General features: G+C 42.1%; 1 protein-coding gene across 1 annotated transcript; it reads right to left on the bottom strand.

The window, feature by feature from the left end:
- Window positions 1-10702: 10702 nt before the first annotated feature.
- CCDC169 (coiled-coil domain containing 169) lies at window positions 10703-11335 on the bottom strand. Its single transcript, XM_056107755.1, has one exon. It carries the CDS (start codon window positions 11333-11335, stop codon window positions 10703-10705), a length of 633 nt encoding a protein of 210 aa, XP_055963730.1.
- Window positions 11336-20328: the final 8993 nt, after the last annotated feature.

Below are 20328 nucleotides of genomic sequence, written 5' to 3'. Positions count from 1 at the left end.
AGGAAACAAAGTATTGTGTGCCTGCTAATAGGGCAAGTCTGGGGGGATGGTTCGGAAAATGGGGATAATGGTGAAGGTAGGGCCACTCAGGTTGTGGGATTGGTGTTGGAACACCAAAAGTCCATATGAACAACTCTGTAAACCATGGTGTTTATTTAATTATTTATTTTTGTTTTTTGGGTCACGCCCAGCGATGCTCAGGGGTGACTCCTGGCTCTGAACTCAGGAATTTCACCCGGCGGTGCTTAGTGGACCATATCGGATGTTTGGGATAGAACCTGTGTTGGTCACATGCAAAGCAAATGCCCTACCCGCTGTACTATTGCTCCGGCCCAATAATGTTGTTTAAATAAAGTAAAAAAAATTAAAATGCAATTCTTTGGAAACTATTGTGTCTTGTTTTATGGCCAATTATAGGCTACAAATAAAAACTATATGGAATGTTTTGTCAATGCTTGAGAAGATCGTATATTCTGCTGTTGTCGAATGGAATGTTCAGTAGCAGTCATTCAGGTCAAATCTCATAATATTGTTGTTTATATCTTCTTGATTCTTGAATTTTGTCCTAGTTGTTTTATTTAACTAATAGAATGTTGATAATTGTTCTCCCCACGGGTCACTTATTCTGGGGCTCCTCTGCTAGGTGTGTGTATATATAGTCATTACATCTTCCAGGTGAACTGATTATCATGTTATCAGTTTTTTTCTCTAGTCCTTTTCTGCTGGGGTGGGGTTAATGTCTACTTTATCTGATATCAGTTGGGTAGGCAGGAGTATAAAGGTGCTGCCACAAGATTCTAGTTAATGTCTTATTCAAATATGGGTTCAGCTATGAAACAATTACTCTTCCAGATTTAATTGAAGTCACAAGCCAGTTGACCTTTGTCATACACAGGTTATCTGTATGTATGTATGTATGTATGTATGTATCCCTGACAAAATCAAGGGAGTTTTTCAAATAGTGTTTCCTCTGTGTTTGTGCTGGAAGAAATAATCAGAGATTCAAAGCCACAAAGGGATTATGATATTTTGTTTTCCTTTTATTTCTTTTGCTTTGGGGCCTTACCTGGTGATTCTCAACATTTACTCCTAGGTCTGCTCTCAGGGATTACTCCTTGCGATTTTTAGGGGATCGTATTTGGGGCTGAGGATCAAAACCTAGTCAGCCCTGTGCAAGGCAAGCATCTTTCCTGCTATACTATCACTCTGACCATGTCTCTTTGTTTGTTTGTTTGTGTCTTTTTTGTGGGGGAGTACACCCAGTGATGCTCAGAGGTTACTTCTGACTGCACTCAGGAATCACTACTGGCAGGGTTTGGGGGACTATTTGGAATACTGGTGATTGAAACAGTGTTGGCCACGTCCAAGAAAAGCACTTTACACACTGTACTATCTCTCTAACCTCGAGATCTTTTGTTTTCTTAAAGATAGTAGGGTTCTAGTATCAAGGAAATGGGAGTGTTAGTTCCATAATTGCAAGGAACTGAATTTTGGTCAACAACTTGAATGTGGAACTACATGTTTTGTGTGTTTGTGATTTTGTTTGTTTACTCAGAAGTAGCTGGAGCGATAGCACAGCGGGTAGGGCGTTCGCCTTACAAGTGGCCAACATGGCCGACCCGAGTTCGATTCCTCCGCCCCTCTCGGAGAGCCTGGCAAGCTACCGAGAGTATTCGATATGCCAGACACAGTAACAACAAAGTCTCCAATGGAGACGTTACTGGGCCCGCTCGAGCAAATCGACGATCAATGGGAGGGCCTTTACTTATTTTACTACTCAGAAGTAGAACTTTCCTCCCTTAAATTTCCAGATAAGGGGGCCAGCTTGGTAAATACCTCCATTTTTACTTTTCCAGTTGACGGTGGTAGGGGGAAGGAATTTGGGGACATACCTGGCAGTGCTCAGGGCTTACTCTTGGTTCTGTACTGGGGAGTCACTCTTAGTGATGCTCAGGCTAGAGATTAAAAAGAGATGGCAACACACCAGACTAACGCCTTTAACCTCTGTACTATCTGTCTGGCCCCATTTTGACCTTTAGAGATTCTAAACTCAAGAGTCTACCTGATCATATGGCTTACAGAACTGTGAGCTAATATATGGTATTGTTTTAAGCTGAAAAATTTGTGGTTATTTGTTTCATAGCAACAGAAAACTAAAGCACTGGTATGGTTGCTCCAGCTCTCCTACGGTTACTATTTGCATAGTATATAATTTTCCATATTTTCAATGTTTTTATATCTTGCATCTGAAGAGCGCCTGCTATATACAGCTTGCAGTTAAATTCTGTTTTCTAATCTAATCTGATAATGCCTTATTTTTGTTGGAGTGCTTATTTCATTTACATTGAACATATTATTGATTATAATATAAATATAAGTATTTATAATGGGCATTTTCCTATTTTATTTGTCTCCTATATTTTCCTCTGTTTCTCCTTTGATGCCCTTTACATTAAAAAGATATTTTCTAGAGTTCCATTTTAATTCCCTTTATTTACTCTGCCTATTGAATTAGTTTCTTAGTGGTTGCTCTGGAGATTACAATATACATCTTAACTTAAAACAATATACTTCCCATTAATACTAACTTATTTCTAGTGGTATACAGAAACAGCTCTAATAAAGCTCTCATTCCCCTCCCTGGCTTTATGCTATTATTATCATATACATTTCATGTTTATATATTCTAAGTCCAACAATAATTTAATAATTATTGTTTTATGTAGACATCTTTTAAATTGGTTGTGAGAAAAAAAGAAAAATATTTATGTAGTATTCTATGGTTTTCTATGTGATTACCTATATTTGTACTCTATTTCTTTTTACACCCAGTGATGCTAAGGGGTTACTCCTATCTCTGCACTCAGGAGTTACTCATGGTGGTGATGAGGGGACCATGTGGGATGCTGGGAATTGAACCCGGGAGAGCTTCATGGAAGGCAAACACCCTACTTTCTGTACTATCTCTCTAGCCCCAGTTGGTAGTTTCTTTCTTTGTATGGAGTCAAGATACAATTTTTTAAAATTTTTATTAGTGAAACACCATGAGGTACAGTTGTAGACTTACAAATTTTTGTGCTTGGGTTTCAGTTATACAGTGATCCAGTACCCATCCCTCCACCAGTGCCCATTCTCCATCATTTACATTTTAAAAAAATTTTTTGTTAGTGAAACACCATAAGGTACAGTTGTCACTGTCCTGTCACTGTCCTCCTGTTGTTCATCGATTTTCTCGAGCGGGCCCAGTAACATCTCCATTGTGAGACTTTGTTGTTACTGTGTTTGGCATATCGAATACATCACGGGGAGCTTGACAGGCTCTGCCGTGCGGGCGAGATACTCTCAGTAGCTTGCCGGGCTCTCCGAGAGGGGCGGAGGAATCGAACTCGGGTCGGCCATGTTGGCTGCGTGTAAGGCAAACACCCTAAGGTACAGTTGTAGGTTTACAAATTTTTGTGCTTGCATTTCAAGATACAATTTTTGAACCTGAAGACCTTTCTCTTTTTAAGTTTCTTATGAGGAAAGTAGGAGAACAATTAGCTCTTGTTTTGGCTTCCTCCTTTCTGGAAATATCTTTAAAGGTGGGACTTTCATTTCTAAAGGTTATTTTATTAAGTATAGAATTATTTTTAATAACAACATTATTGAGATATATTATATAGAAATACTATGTATGTATGTTTGAGTTTTGTACCACACCTGGTGATACTTGAAATTTTCTTTTAGTAGTTCTTGGGGTAAAGGTAAAGGCCCTCCCGTTGATCGTCAATTTGCTCGAGCGGGCCCAGTAACGTCTCCATTCTTTGTTGTTACTGTGTCTGGCATATCGAATACTCTCGGTAGCTTGCCGGGCTCTCCGAGAGGGGCAGAGGAATCGAACTCGGGTCGGCCATGTTGGCCGCTTGTAAGGCGAACGCCCTACCCGCAGTGCTATCGCTCCAGCCCCGGAGAGCCCGGCAAGCTACCGAGAGTATTCGATATGCCAGACACAGTAACAACAAAGTCTCCAATGGAGACGTTACTGGGCCCGCTCGAGCAAATCGATGATCAACGGGAGGGCCTTTACCTTTAGCTTTACCTTTTAGTTCTTGGGGAATCGTGCAGTGCTAGAAATCTAATCCAGGCATCCTGCATTCAAGGCATGCTCTCAGTTTACTGCATTATCTCTCAGTCCTAAAAAGCCCATTTAAAGTGCACAATCCAGAGGTTTTTAGTGTATTTCCAGGGCTATGTAGCCACACTCACAGTCACTTTTAGTGCATTTTCATCATTTTATATAGAAACTCTATACCATTGGCAACCATTTCCTATATCATCCATCCTCCTTCTGACTCCACAAGCCCAAGCAACTAATTACCTACTTTTTGTCTCAATAAATTTGCCTAATAAGTAATGTTAACTGTCATTTTATGAATGGCTTTTCCCCCCAATTAGAATATTATTTTCAAGATTTATCCATGCCATATTATATATCAGTACTTCATTTTTTTCACTACTTAATAGTATTCCATTGTGTGGTAATACTACTTTTTGTTTCCCAGTTCATGAGTTGATGAACATTTGAGTGCCTCCAACTTTTTGGCTTTTCGGAATAATGGTGCGATAAACATTCACATGCATGTTTTATATAGGCGCGGGTTTTCATTTATCTTGGGTACACAAAGGCGTGAGTTTGCTTGATCATACGTTAATCCTATGTTTAACCTTTTTGTTTGCTTGTTTTGGGGCCACACCCACTGATGCTCACAGGTTACTCTGCAATCAGGAATCACTCCTGGCACTGCTCAGAGGACCATATGAAATGCCAGGGATCAAACCTGTGTTGGCTGTGTCCAAGGCAAAACCTTACCTAACTTACTATCTCTCTGGTCCCATGTTTTTTTTTTTCATTTCATTTCATTTCATCATCCTGTTATTCGTCGATTGCCTCGAGCAGGCCCCAGTAATGTCTCTTTCATCCTAGCCCTGAGATTATATTCAAGGCTATTTAGGAGAATGAGACCCATCATTGTTACTGGTATCTGACATATTTGGTACGCCACGGGGAGTTTGCCAGACTCTGCCCTGTGGACAGGCTACATTCGATAGCCTGCAAGTTTGTCCAAAGTAGTAATGAGACAATAAGATGTCATAAAAAAAAGTTCTGATAAGATGTCGCGCGGCCGCATTCGCCAGGTTCCGGAATCTGGATTTTATAGTCTCTGAGTCTTGGCCGCTGATGGGATTACACGGTGCCAGGGGGCCAGGTGGTGGGTGTGACCCCCGCCTACTGGAATTTGGAGGATCTGGGTGGAAGATGCTCGACTCCAATTCGAGTAGGCTTGGAGGTCTCGGCCCCGGAACCCGCGTGGCTTTGTCCCTCTGCCAGTACCTTCATGTGTGCGGAGAGTGGTCTCAGCATGGTGGTGGCTGGTCCTGGAGGTCTTCGGCTGCCGGAGCCCTGGTCGGGGCGGGGAGGAAAGCTCAACCCGCTCCCCTCCAAGGGGCTCCGGGAAGGAACACCCAGGCGTGGGGGCAGAAGACTGCACTGTTCTCGTCCGGAATCTGGATTTTTTAGTCCCATGTTTAACTTTCAAAAAAATCTTCCTTTCCTTCCTTTAGTTGGTGTTGTGGTTATCAAGGAGTTTCACACACTTGGTTGTGGTTCACTGGAGATTTGACACTTTGTTGTGGCACCAAGGATTGCAAACAACAGTGTCAAGATTGAAATTAGCATGTGTGGTATTGCTGGAAATCCAATTTGTAGCTCCATGTCTACAAAGCATGTGCTCTACCATTGTGCTATCCCCACCATCCGATGTTTCACCCTTTGCAGATCTGTCCGATTGTCCAAAGGGACCAAACCATTTTACAACCTCATTAGCAGAGACCTCATTCCAGTCTCTTCACATTAGGGCCAGGGCAGTGACTCAGAGTTAGCCACTTGCCTTGCCTGGGTGAAGCTTTGAGTTCAATTCCTGTGGCTCCTCCCACACCCCAAAGTAAAAAAAAAGCCAACCAAATAAACTGAAGCACATCAATTTCACCACATTCTCACCAGCAGTGGTTATTGCCTTTTTCGGTTGTAGCAGCATTTGTTTATGCAAGTGGCATTTCTTGGTATTTTGTAATACATCTAGGCATTTAAAACTTTCCCACAAACTTTGGTGCACTGAATTTTTGCCTTATAAATTATAAATGTAAAGATACTGATATTAGCATATCTTCCAGCATTAAACAAAAAGACCCATGTGTCATTATTGCTCTGATACTTTGAATTTATAATTGCATCAAAAATTCTCACCTAACAAACTATCTTCAGAGCTTAGAAGAAAGTAAAACTTTCCCTACATTTGGGGGGGGGAGATTTTGGGGACAGACCGTGGAATACTTCAGGGGTTACTTTTGGCTCTGTAGTAGGAATTATTCCGGGCCATGCTCAGGGGACCAGATGAGATGCAGGGGATTGAACCAGGTCTGCCGCATGTAAGGTCTATCTGTTGTACTCTCTTCAGCCCAAGAAATGATCATATTTTTCTTTTTGGCTTTTTGGATCACACCTGGCAATGCACAGGGGTTACTCCTGGCTCTGCACTCAGGAATCACTCCTGGCGGTGCTCATGGGATCATTTGGGATGCTAGGAATCGAATCTGGGTCGGCTGCATGCAAGGCAAACACCCTACCTGTTATGCTATCGCTCTAGCCCCGAAATGATCATATTTTATTTTAGTCAAGCTTCATTTGCAGCGGAGGGGTAGGCTACACCCAGCAGTGCTCAGGGGCTCTGTGTTTAGGACCCACTTCTCATGATACTCAAGAGAACAAACTATAAGTGTTCATTATTGCTCTGTGGTTGGCTGCATGCAATACATGAGACTTATCCTATGTACCATCTCTCTGGCTCCAGTAATGATTATACTTAATACTAATCAAATGATCGATTTGCTATGGATGATAGAAAAATAGTATTCTACATAAGAGTCAAGTGTTTGGGACCAGACAAATAGTACAGGGGTTAAGATGCTTGTCATGCATGTTGGCCTATCCTCATTTTAACCTTGACACCACACATGGTTCCCTGAGCACCACTAGGAGTTAATCCTAAGGGCAGAGAACAATAATAGTTCCTGAGAACCACCTGGTGTAACCTAACTCCCCTCTCCTCCAAAGAACCCATTTGTTGTATTTGTTCAAGAATATGATTCTTTGTGCCTAAATATCTGTAGATGGTGTAAGAATAGGGGAGAGGACACCCAGGTTGGCTTAGTGGCAGAGTACTTACCTACCTTGCAGGCATGGGGCTTGAGTTTGATAATTGGAACGGTCCCCAGATGCCCTCTTCTGCTGGGTGTGATGCCAGAACCGCTGCCATTCATGACCTCTGGTGCCACAATAAAATGTGCAGCCTCCTCTGCATTGCTACATGCAATGGGGCACTGCAATCACTTAAGTGGGAGCATCACAAGTAAAAGTGTGTAACTTTTGCAACCAAACTATACAGGTAAGCATCTCGGACTCTGGGTCATTGTAATAACAGCAAAGGAAAGGAAAGGGGACAAAAAAATATCAGAGGAGAATGTTTCCCAGTTGCTTCAATGTGTAATCTATAGGGATTTATATTTATTTCGCTGCATCACATATTAAAGTCATATAAAAATAAGTATCTGGGGCCAGAGTGATAGTACAGTGGGTAGGGTCTTTGCCTTGCATGAGGCTAACCTGGGTTTGAGCCTTTGCAAGTCATATGATCCCCCAAGCACTGCCAGGAGTAATTCTTGAGTGCAAAACCAGGAGCAGCCCCTGAGCATTGCTGGGCTTAAGTAAAAAAATAAAAAGTATTTGTTAAGGAGGCAGACTTGGGGTGGGGAGAATGGGAGGGAGCCTGAGGACACAAGTGGAGGGAAGTTGACACTGGTGTGGGACTGGTGCTGAAATATAGTGTGTTTAAAAAATAAAAAAATAATTATTACTTGACCATATGAAATCTATACATTCCTTATTTTTATATAGTTATATAAATGCATTTGATATTTTTAATGATGATACTGAGTAACCTTTAGGCTTTAGTGCCAGATATTTGGTGAGAACACCATTAGGTAACTACATGAGTAAAAAATAATTATTGTTTGACTGTATAAAATTTATATAATCTCCCTTATTTCTATATAATTTTAGAAATGCATTTGATATTAATGATGATACTGAGTAACCTTTAGATCTTAGTGCCAGATATACGGTGAGAACACCATTGGGTAACTAACTACATGAATTTTCTGAACATTTAATTTCTAACCATTTCACGTGTTAAGATGAGCAAAAAAGGGGCGAGTTTGGAGAGGCTGGTAAAGTATCAGGGCTGGGACGAATAGAGACGTTACATGCGCCCACTCAAGTAAATCGAGGAACAACGGAATTCCAGTGATACAGTGATACAGTGATCACACTTAGGCAGAGTCTCCTGCTCCCACTCCTCACTGCCCTCACCAGGGCCCCTTGGATGGGGGCGGGTTGAGTTTCCCTCCCCGCCCTGAGCAGAGCCCCGGCAGCTGAAGACCTCTGGAACCCAACCATAGCTAGACTTAAGACCACTCTCCACACTCTCGGGTGAGCCTCACGCATGAAGGAAACGGCGGAGGAACCCAGGTGTGTGGGACCCAGGGCTGAGATCTCCAAGCCTGCTCAGATTGGGACTGGGCATCCTCCACCCAGATCCCCCATCTTCCAGTAGCTAGACAGTTACACTCACCAACTGCCCCCAGTACCGTGTAATCCGTCAATGGCCACTGTCAATGGCCAAAATCCAGAGACTATAAAACCAAGCTCCCGGAAGCTTGTCTAGTTCAAGCTTATTGTCCAGTTCTCGCTCTTGGAGAACCCGGCAGACTACCACGAGTATCCTGCCCATACGGCAGAGTCTGGCAAGCTCCCCGTGGTGTATTCTATATGCCAAAAGCCAGTAACAAGAATGGGTCTCATTCCCCTGACCCTGAAAGAGCCTCCAATGTGGCACTTGCTAAAATCTCAGGGCTAGGACGAATGGAGTCGTTACTGGTGCCTGCTCGAGGAAATCGATGAACAACGGGATGACAGTGATACAGTGATACAGTAATAATACAGTGGGTAGGGTGTTTGTTTTGCACCAGTCTGACCCAGGTCCGATCCGCGGCATCCCATATGGTCTCCTGAGTTCACCAGAAGTGATTTCTGGTTGCAAAGCCAGGAGTAAACTCTGGGTTTACTAACTACCACCTCCCAAAAGGAGCAAAAAATGATATGTATATTTTAGACTTACATGAAAGTTACAAAACTAGTCTAAATGTGAATAGAATAATTTGACACATTTTATAAATTCATTTAAAAAGCCCTTCGAATCCTCTTTTTTGTTTTGTGCTTTTGGGGTGGTTGATACCTAGTGATGCTTAGGGACTGCCTCTGGTTCTGTGCTTAGGGAATGAAGAAGTGCAAGGGATTTAACCCAGTCCTCTGGCATGCAAGATAAATGCTCAGTCTTTTGAGCTATTTCTTTCTTTTTTAACTAGTGTACTTCTTTTTTTAATGAATCACCGTGAGATAGTTACAGACTTACAAACTTTTGTGATTACATTTCAGTCATACAATGATCGAGTACCCACCCCTCCACCAGTGCCCATTTTCCACCACCAATGTTCCCAGTATTCCTCCCACCACCCCCACCCCATTTCCACCCCCCGCCCCGCTTCTGTGGCAGGCACATTCCCTTTTATGACTGCACTCATTTGTGGAATATAAAGTAACATAATGGGAGACTAACACACAAGGAGAGTAGAGATAAGGACCAGGAAGATCGCTCCACGGCTTGGAAGCTGGACTCACATGCTGGGGGAAAAGGCAGCTGGAATAGAAAAGGGACCAATAAGTAAATGATGCTTTTGAGCTATTTCTCCAGATTCCTCCACCTTCATTTGAACTCCACTTCTAGTCTATTATGGACAATTGCAAAGTTTGATTCAAAGGTATCATTATAAGTCAAGAAACATCACAAAATGCGCTAAATCACCATGTGCTATGAAGCAGGACTTGTAGTTGAGTATTTTTGGTTTTCTAGAACGGTAAGAAACCTTAAGGATTTCATGGATTACATCAGTTACTTGACAGATTAGTGAAACAAAGATACAATAAAGGGGTTTGCCCAACATCTCAGGAATTAATGACAAAATGGAACAATCAAGTTGATTCCTAATTGGAGACTGTTTCCATAATACCATGGTACTTCAAGCAGAAGTTTAAAATGCATTTGAGTTAAAGTTCTGTTTACAACTTGAGTTTAAAAAGCAAAACAGGATATAACTTAAAATAGCAAAAAGTTTCTATGAATTAAAAATTTAAGTTAATATTCAGCAAGAAACCAAATACAATTGCAATGTTACTTACAGCAGATCATGGACATATCACTAAAGCTAAGTATAATAATGCCTACAACATTTATCATTATGATATTTATGATATTTTATGGATCACTAACACTGCTACTAAATACTTTATGATCAGTATATTTTGAAACTAAACTAAATTGCTAAGAAAAGAGCTTCCACGTAGACACAAGAACAAACTTCTGAAAGAACTGAAGAGATTTATTTGCACTTTCATGTCATTTTCTATTTCATTCCCTGGAAAATGAGTTAAATATTAACTTCACTGTTTATTAAGATGAAGGGAAGAAATCGAAACCAACAAGTCCTGGAATCACAAATTGAGTCTCGGAAAATAGTTTGATCCCGAAGACTTTCTGTCTGATCCTCTCTTTTTTTCATGAGTAGTTGAATGACGCATTACTGTGTTCATTGGATTATCTTTCATTCTCTTCGTATAATCTACCTGCTGTCTTCTGAAGGCTGGATGTGAAGACATCCAGTGTAATTCAGCTGCATATTTACGACATTCATTGTTGGCCTTGTGGATAAGCTTTGATTCTTGCTCCCGTCTGAGTGTATAGTCTTTTACTTGACTTTCAAGAACCCTTTTTTCTTTACTTATCTGTCTTACTACATCAATTAAGGATTCTACTGGCATTTGCTCATAGATCCGAATAGAAGCTAGTCTATCTGTATAGTTTCCACGGACTTTGTCCACTTTCTCTTTAAGGTAAAGCACTTGCTTCTCTAAGTGAGAATTCATTTCCAATTGTGCCTCATAACGAACTCTCCACTGACAGCCTTCTTTTTCATTCTTGATTTTATTTTCTAGTTCACTGATCTTCTGTCTTAACTCATATATTGAGAGTAGTACTGCATTTTTCCTTTTAACTTCATCCTTTAACTTGTGCTTAAGGTAAGCAGTACTTAGACCTTCATAGTTGTCTCTTCTTCCATCTTCCATAATATCTGGTCAAAGAGTTCTTCTACACAAGTCTCATCAACACAGCCTATAATTGGAGACTTACGGGACAGCTGATGCTAGCCAGGAGGATGTGTTATGAGCTGTTGTCATGGAGTCTTTATTGAGCGTTTCCTTTCTATCAGAATTTAGAATCTGGCATCACATTCCTTTCTGGTCTTCATTGTTCTTAAAGAAAACTGAGCTCTTATTATGGCTCATTGTATATGCTATCTTTCAAACCTATTGGTATTTTCAAGTTTTTCTCTTTTAGCTATGACATTCTTTGTGTTTGTTCTACTTAAAATTCATTAAGCTTCTTGGAAGTGTATTTTAATCCAAATTATGGATGTGTAGTACTAACCAAATTTGAGATTTTTTCAGCCAAATACTTATCATGTTTCCTTTGTTTCCCTCTTCTGGAATTCCCATTATTTACATGTGGTGTGTCTGATTGTGTCATGCAGGCCTGTGAGGTTTATTTCAATTAGAAAAATTATTTTTACAGTCTCTTTTGAAACTGGATAATCTATATTGAGCTATTTTTGAGTTTATTGATTATTTTTTTCTGCCAGCTCAAATCTTTTGTTGAGTCCTTTGGGTAATTTTCTCATTTCAATGTGTTGAATCTTTTAACAACAGAATTTACTTTAAATAATATATAATAGGGTTGGAGAGATAGCACCGTGGATAGGGTGTTTGGCTTGCATGCAGTCGACCCGGGTTCGATTCCCAGCATCCCATATGGTCCCCTGAGCACCGCCAGGAGTAACTCCTGAGTGCAGAGCCAGGAGTAACCCCTGTGCATCGCCAGGTGTGACTCAAAAAGCAAATAAATAAATAAATAATATATAATAATTTGGGCTAGAGCAATAGCAGAGTGGTAGGGCATTTGCCTTGCACGCAGCCAACATGGCCAACTCCAGTTCAATTCCTCTGCCCCTCTTGGAGAGCCCGGCAAGCTACCAAGAGTATCTCACCCGCACGGCAGAGCTACCTGGCTCTGCTACCCGTGTACCTGGCACCTGGCAAGCTACCCATGACATACTCGATATGCCAAACACAGTAACAACAAGTCTCATGATGGAGACGTTACTGGGCCCACTCAAGCAAATCGATGAACAACGGGAGGACCGTGACCATGATATATATAATAATTTGGGTTTTTATTCATATTCTATGTGATGAGTCATTGCTGACAAACATCTCTGTAATTATTTACATGTGATTTTATACAGTTATTTGAATATATATACATATATATTGCTTTTGGGGGGCCACACCCAGCGATACTCAGGGGTTACTCCTGGCTCTGCACTCAGGAATTACTCTTGGAGGTGCTGGGGGACCATATGGGATGCCGGGGATTGAACTCAGGTCAGCCTCTCTTTCCCCACCCCTGGTGCCCCTCCTTCTCTTAGAATTTTTTGCTGGAAACTGGACATTTTATTTATTTATTTATTTATTTATTTATTTTGCTTTTGGGGTCATACCCAGCGATGCACAGGGGTTACTCCTGGCTCTGCACTCAGGAATTACCCCTGGCGGTGCTTAGGGGACCATATGGGATGCTGGGAATCGAACCTGGGTCGGCCGTGTGCAAGGCAAACGCCCTACCCGCTGTGCTATCACTCCAGCCCCCGAAACTGGACAATTTAGATATGGGTTGTGATTCCCCCTTTCCTAGGATATGTAGTATTTATTTTGCTGTTTATTTTCATTGTTCTTTTTTTGTTTGATGAGGTGCTTTGACTAAATATGTAGTGTCTATTTCCCCATCAGTATGTGAAATCTACCGGCCATCTTTGTTCCAATAAAAATGTGTTCTTGGGCACAAAGGACTGGAGTGCATGCCTGACAGTTGGAGGCTCCAAGTTCAGTGTACAACATGTGTGATCCCTTAAGCACTACCATTTACCCCAGCAGCAGTAGGCCAAGTATCTTCCGAGGTGCCCTCCACACCACACTCGCATGCCCATAAACACTGCTTCAGAAGCCCCCCACACAGATTGTGCTCCTATTTTTAAATTGAATTACCATGAGAGATAGCACAGCGGGTAGGGCGTTCGCCTTACAAGCGGCCAACATGGCCGACCCGAGTTCGATTCCTCCGCCCCTCTCGGAGAGCCTGGCAAGCTACCGAGAGTATTTGATATGCCAGACACAGTAACAACAAAGTCTCCAATGGAGACGTTACTGGGCCCGCTCGAGCAAATCGACGATCAACGGGAGGGCCTTTACCTTACCTTTTACCATGAGAGATACACAGTTAGAAAGTTGTTCAGGATTGGATTCAGTCATACAATGTTCCAACACCCATCCCTTCACCAGTGTACATTTCCCACCACCAATATCCCCAGTTTCCCTCCTGCCACTCCTGGCGCCAGCCTGCTTCTGCTGAAGGCACTTTTCAGAGTCCAGAGTGCTAACCATTACACCATGGGGTCCTCGTTTGAAGGCACTTTTCTTCTGTCTCTCTTTCTCTGTCTCTTTCTCTTCTTTTAGGCATTATGATTTGTGATATAGATACTGAAAGGTTATCACTTATAACCTTTACCTCCTTTCAGCATTCAGTTTTTGTCGAGAGTGATCAAATAACCTGAAAGAAATGCCATGAACCAAGCTCATTTTAAACCTTTTAAAACCTAGGGTTCTCACTTGGGTAGCTTAATGTTCAGCTATTATTGGTCTGAGATTTTTGCCTAAACACTTAGCTCATAAAATTTCCATCTTTTACTTGAGGGAATCTGTGCATATATGGGTATACTCTAAGTTTGGAAGTTTATAAGTCCTCTCTGCTTTCCACTTCCTTCTTATATGGGGTCTATAGATTACCCATGAATAAAAAAAATAATTGGGCATTTCTCTCATCTCCTCTGAGCATGTGTGCAACCCTGTGTAAATAACATAGCTCTCTTATTTTGTGAGAGAGGGTATGTTGGGCCATACCCAGCTGTGCTCAGGGTTTACTCTCACTTTATTTTCAGGGATCACTCCTGGGACTTAGGGGACCATATATGGTGCTGGGGATTAAGCCCAGGTCAGCTGGATGCAAGGCAATTTTTTTGTCTTACCCACTGTACTAACTCTCCAGTCCCTGTAGCCTTCTTGATTCCCTGAAATATATGGGAGTGTATCAAAGTCCTTTACTTTTCAATTCCACTTTTCATCTTTTGGGTTTGTTTTTGGGTCACACAAGTGATGCTGTGGAGGTAATCCTGTTTGGTGCCAGAGGTTGCTTCCCAGCATACTCTAGGGACCATGTGGTGCCACCAATAGAACTCTGGGCTCCCAGATGGAACCATGTGCTCTAGTCACATTGAATCCTCTCCCAGGTTTCATTTAAAAATGTTTAGACTGTTCTATTGTTGGTTCTAAAAGGCATCACAGCCTTAGGCCACTGTTATGCTGGTCTTCCATATTTGCACCTGGGATCACTATTAGACATTAAACTTTTCTGCTGAATTTCAAATTGGGTCATTTCCTTACAGCCTTGCAGGTTTTCAGGCCTCCAAACTTCAAGACTCAGGTGCCGGAGTGATAATACAATTGGGAGGGCTTTGCCTTGTACCCAGCAGACTTGGGTTCGATCCCCAGCATCTCATATGGTCCCCTGAGCCCACCAGAAGTGATCCTTGAGCAGAGTCAGGAGTAATCTCTGAGAATTGTCAGGTGTGGACCCAAAACAAAACAAACCAAAAAAAAAAAGAACAAAGGAAAATAAAAGACTGCATCAAGGCACTGGAGGTTTGGGAATTACCTCAAATTAAAATATCATACACAATGCTGTTTCTGCTATGGTTCAGTGACTTTTCCTTTACGCACACATTGCAATGTATTGAATGCCTTCTGTTATTTCCTAGAGTTTTGAAAAGGTTGACTTTTTGTGGTGAAGGGGGTGGGCCACTTCTGATAGGGCTCTGCGCTCAGGACACCTGGTAGAGTTAGAGGGTCCATATGCAGTGCTGGGAACTGAACTGGGGTTGGCTTCATGCAAGGCAAACACCTTACCTCCTGTGCTATCTCTCTGACCCCTGAAATGGTTTTTTTGGGTGGGGACAAATAATTTTGTCAAATATTATTCTTTCAATTTTTCGTTTTGTTTGTTTTAGGGCAACACCCAACTGTGCTCAGGATTTACTCCCGCCTCTGCACTCAGGGATCATTCCTGGCAGTGCTTGTGGGATGATATGAGGTACCGGGGACTGAACCCAGATCTGCCACATTCAAGGCAAGTGCCCAACCTGCTGTACTATTTCTCTATATCCCTTATAATTTTAGGTGGAGGAGATTTGCTAATGTCCTTGCTGGGCCATTCTAGAGGTTCATGTCTAGTCATTTTTCATCATCCTTTGGAGATGACTTATGTCCCATATATTCTTCTCATTCAGAGTGTATAATTTAATGCTTTTTAAATTGGTTTTGGACCACAGCTAATAGTGCTCAGCACTCCTGGTGCTGCTCAGGTACCTATATGGGGTGCTGAAGATTGAATTCTAGTCAGCTGCGTGCAAGTAAGGCCCTACCTATTGTTCTATTGCTCCAATCCCTATAATTTAATGCTTTTTAGGATAGTTATAGGATTGTGCATCAACACAAACTAATTTTAGAACATACTAAATCAGCTTTCATCTGTAGATGTTCAGGCCTGTGGTTTGCTGGGCAGAACCAACAGCACAAGGCTATGACAGGAAGAACTCAGAGCAGCCTGGAAACTCAGAGCAGCCTGTCATCTATGGCAGGAAGAACTCAGAGCAGCCTGGGAAGAATCCATCACTCTACCTCCTGCATCCCCCACACTCTACATATAATTTATTTATTTTCTTTTATAAAGGGCTGGAGCGATAGCACAGTGGGTAGGGCGTCTGCCTTGCACGCAGCCAACATGGCCAACCCGAGTTCGATTCCTCCGCCCCTCTCGGAGAGCCCGGCAAGCTACCGAGAGTATTCGATATGCCAGACACAGTAACAACAAAGTCTCCAATGGAGACGTTACTGGGCCCGCTTGAGCAAATCGATGATCAACGGGAGGGCCTTTACTTTACTTTTTTACTTTATTTTCTTTTATAATTTATTTTGTGTTCCTTTTAATAGGGATGTCATGATTTATTATATTTTATTAACGTTTTAGCCATGCAATGTTGCTATATCACACTCACCACCAAAATGGCAATTTCACTCCACTAATACATGTGTCTTGAAGTCTCACATCTCCACATCCAATAATCTTTGAGGTCCACTCTACCTCAAGTTAGAAGGGCCAGAGTGATAGTATGGTGGTCAGGGCACTGACTTTACATACAGTTGATCAGGGTTCAATCCTTGGCACCACATATGCTCTCCTGAGCTGCCAGGATTGATCCCTGGGCATAGAGCCTGTAATAAACCTTGAGTACTCCCAGATGTGGCAACAACAACAACAACACGTCCATGTCAAATTAGAGGTTGCAATATTTGCTTCCAGGGGTGTTGCTGACAGCTAGGTTGGGAAGCACAGGGAACACCATGCTGTATGAACCTTTCTTCTGATGGAAAGATTTGGGTCAGGAACCTCTGTCTGGCTCTCTTAAGAGAGACAAGAAGATATAGAGGTTCAGGGGAACCAAAAACCAGAAGAAATGCCAAGGGAGAAGAGAAGGGTCAACTTTCACTCCCCCCCCCCCAAAAAAAACCCCAAAACTGATGCAAAGGTGGGAGGAGATAAGCAAGCAAGAAACCTCTAATGAGATAAAGTGTGACTTAGTGTGACTTGGAGAAAGATGTACCAGGAGGGGCTTGGATTGATGGTGCAGCAGGTAGGGCCCTTGCCTCACATGTGGCAGATTCAAGTTGGATCCCTGACAACACATATGGTCCCCTGAGCCCTACCAAGAGGGATCCCTGAGTACAGAGCCAGGAGTAAGCCCTGAGCACCCCTGAGTAGGGCAAAAGAAAGAAGTAGAGGGAGGGACTGGAGCAACAATACAGAGGGTAAAGGACTTGCCTTACACACAGCTGACCCATGGTTGATTCCCACGATTCCAGATGCTCCCCTGAGCAATTGCAGGAATAATTCCTGAATGCAGAGCCAGAGTAACCCCTGAGAACTGTATGAATTGCCCCCAAATACCAAACAAACAAACAAACAAACAAAAAAAGAAGTAGAGGGCAGAGGACACAGTTTTGGGTCCATGCTTAGTAATTTTTTTTGTCCAATCCTGCTGGCACTTGGATCACTCCTAGCTTGGTGCTCATAGATAACTCCCAGTGTCCTCAGGAGATTATGCAGTGTGATGGATCAAACTCAGGTCTCCCCCATGGACAGAATGAATTTAAACCTTTGAGCGCTTTTAGGCCTGTGTAGAAATATTTGATTGGATGACAGACCTTGTAAAATTCACCCTTCTCTTTCTTTTTGTGTGTTTTCAGAAGGTCTGGAGGTGCTCTATCTCTCTTGCCGCCCGCGTTCGGTAGTCTTGAGCCATTTCCCCACCCCAGGGAGGTCGATGGCAATGGGCAGGCGAAGGAATGAACGAGGGCTAGGCTGGTCAGTATCAATTGTAGTTTATTCCAATCTTCACTCTCACCTCTGATTCTGCCCTCTGGAGCCCAAGCTCCCGAGCCTGAGCCCGAGCCCGAGCCCCCACCTCAGCTTGAGCCTCTGCCCGAGCCTCAGCCTGAGCCTCAGTCTCTGCTCTCTCGAGCCCAAGCCCCCTTCAGAGCTTACAGTCTTAGTTTATATAGCAATCACGTAGGGTGGTGGCACAAAGGTGGGTTGAACATTAATAAATCAGCAAAGAGAGGTAAGACCACTCCTTGAGAAGATTAACTCAAGGAGTAAATCTCATCTAAAGAGATTTATTCCAGATTACTAGGAGATCTGCTCAAGGGTGGGATCCCAACAAGGGTGTATTCTTTCCTCAGCTAGTAATCTAGTTGTAGTAAGTCTACTTTAATATTTCTAGCAATGTCATTCTGTATGAGCACAGTAAGAGATAAACTTACAGTTTGGTTCTTCCTGAGGACATCTCACTATATATTCCACTATATATGTATATTACAGTCCTCAGGCCAGGTTAGTTTTCCTAGCCCCAGCAGGGTCCTAGTCTCGTCGTTACTTACTTTTGGATCATGACAGCATTTGTCCATGATCATGCCCTCAACTTATAGCTGAGTATCGTGGCACTTTGGCCTGGCCCATATCGATGCCAGGGTAGCTCACAGCTTGCCCTGGGTCCATTCAGTCCCTCGTCAGGACCCTGCTTTGGGGGTGCTAGGAACTAAGGGCAACTGAGTCAAGAAAGCAGATGCCCAGAAGTAAATATTATTCGAAGTCAATCAACTCCCAAGTTACAAAGCATAATATTTACTGTCTTTCTGTGTCCATACAGAAAGGACATTGCTTTAAGGTAAATTATGCAAAGGACATAACTTACAATACAAGTTCAGTGTCCTTAGAAGGATCTGATCTTACAAGCTAACAGAATCTGATTAGGGAGAAAAGGTGATTAACTGGCTGGGGAGGAGAGCACAGAAAAGAGTTTACAGATAAACAGAGGAATGGGAGTGACTAGGGAGCACTGTGATGGGTGTAACCTAATAAACCTAAGCTTCCTGTGGCAATGTTATTCTACACTGTGCAACTTTTTTTCTGATACTCTGTTCTATTGAATCAAACTTTAGGCATGATGTAAGATCCTTTTTTGTCTTTATAATGCTGACACCCATAATCATCAGCTTGCCATGTATTTAAATTTGTTAATTTAGGGGGCTTGGGCCACACTGCTTGGTGCTTGGGGATCACTCCTGGAGGTGCTTAGGGAACCACGCTCTGCTAGGGGTTTGATCCCTGGGTCTTCCATGTACAAGCTTGCGCTCAGCCTATTAAGCTTCTTTCTCCAGTCCTGCCATTTTAAAATTCTTAATCATTTTGTATCTTTACATTTAAAACGTGTCTCTTGGGACTGGAGCAGTAGGCAGGGTAGGGTGTTTGTCTTGCACGAGACTGACCAGGATTCAATCCCCGACATCCCAGATGGTCTCTGAGGCACTGGCAGGAATTACTTCTAAGTTCAGAGCCAGAGTAAGCCCTGAGCATCTCCAGGTCTGGCCCCCCACAAAATGAAGAAATAAAGAAAAATTTAAAATGTTGTCTCTTTGGGCTTGGGATATAGTTCCACAGGCTGGAGTGTATGCTCTGCATGCAGGAAGCTGGGGATTGATCTCTGGCATAGCATGATCCCCAAACACCAAACTGGGAAAAGTCCCTGACCACTGCCTGGTATAAATAAAATGTGTCTCTTGAAAACAACATATGGTTGATTTTTCCCCTATAGTTGGAATTCTTCATTAAAAGAATACTAATCTAATTCTTTTAAAATTAATTACGGTGGAAATTACATTTCATTGGTGCATTTAGATCATTTAGATTTATACCTAACATCTTTCTGTTTGTTTTCTATTTGTTGTATTCATTCTTTCTTCCCCTCCTTTCTGCCTATTTTTGGAGTTAATGAAGTTTGTTTTTGTTTTAAATAGTTGTAATGATTTTAGGTTTACAGAGATAATAAGAGAATTCCCTTATGCTACACTTCAGGTTTTATTTTTGTCATTAATATTTCTTTCTTTTTTCAGGATCCAGTCAATAAGTACCATATGCATTTAGTTGTCATGTCACCTTAGTTTTTTTTTTCTGATTTGTAACAGGTTCTTGGTCTTTGTTTTTTGTGACCTTAAAAGTTTCAAATAGAGTTTGTCGAATATTTTATGAAGCCTCCTTAAATTTGGGTTTGTCTGATTGTTTTCTCCTGATTAGATTAGAGTTGTGGGTTTTGAGAAAGAAAACCACAGACTCTCTTCTCATATGCTAGTCTTTGGAAGTGAGTCCCTAAGCATATGTTTTTATTATTCTATTTTCCATCTTTTAGTTCATTATTAATACATACTTTCATTATCCTTTCAGCTAGTAAGTCATAAATTATAACATGCATTCTTGACTAAAATTGACCTGAAATTAG

The sequence above is a fragment of the Sorex fumeus genome, unplaced genomic scaffold, assembly GCF_029834395.1.
Source record: "Sorex fumeus unplaced genomic scaffold, SorFum_2.1 ptg000171l, whole genome shotgun sequence".
Lineage (NCBI taxonomy): Eukaryota > Metazoa > Chordata > Mammalia > Eulipotyphla > Soricidae > Sorex > Sorex fumeus.
The sequence above is the reverse complement of the archived record's forward strand: the minus strand, read 5'-3'. Positions and strand labels throughout refer to the sequence as shown.

What these genes read in the sequence shown, in the direction of transcription:
- CCDC169 (XM_056107755.1), bottom strand. Translation starts at nt 11,335, where the DNA reads ATGGAAGATGGAAGAAGAGACAACTATGAAGGTCTAAGTACTGCTTAC.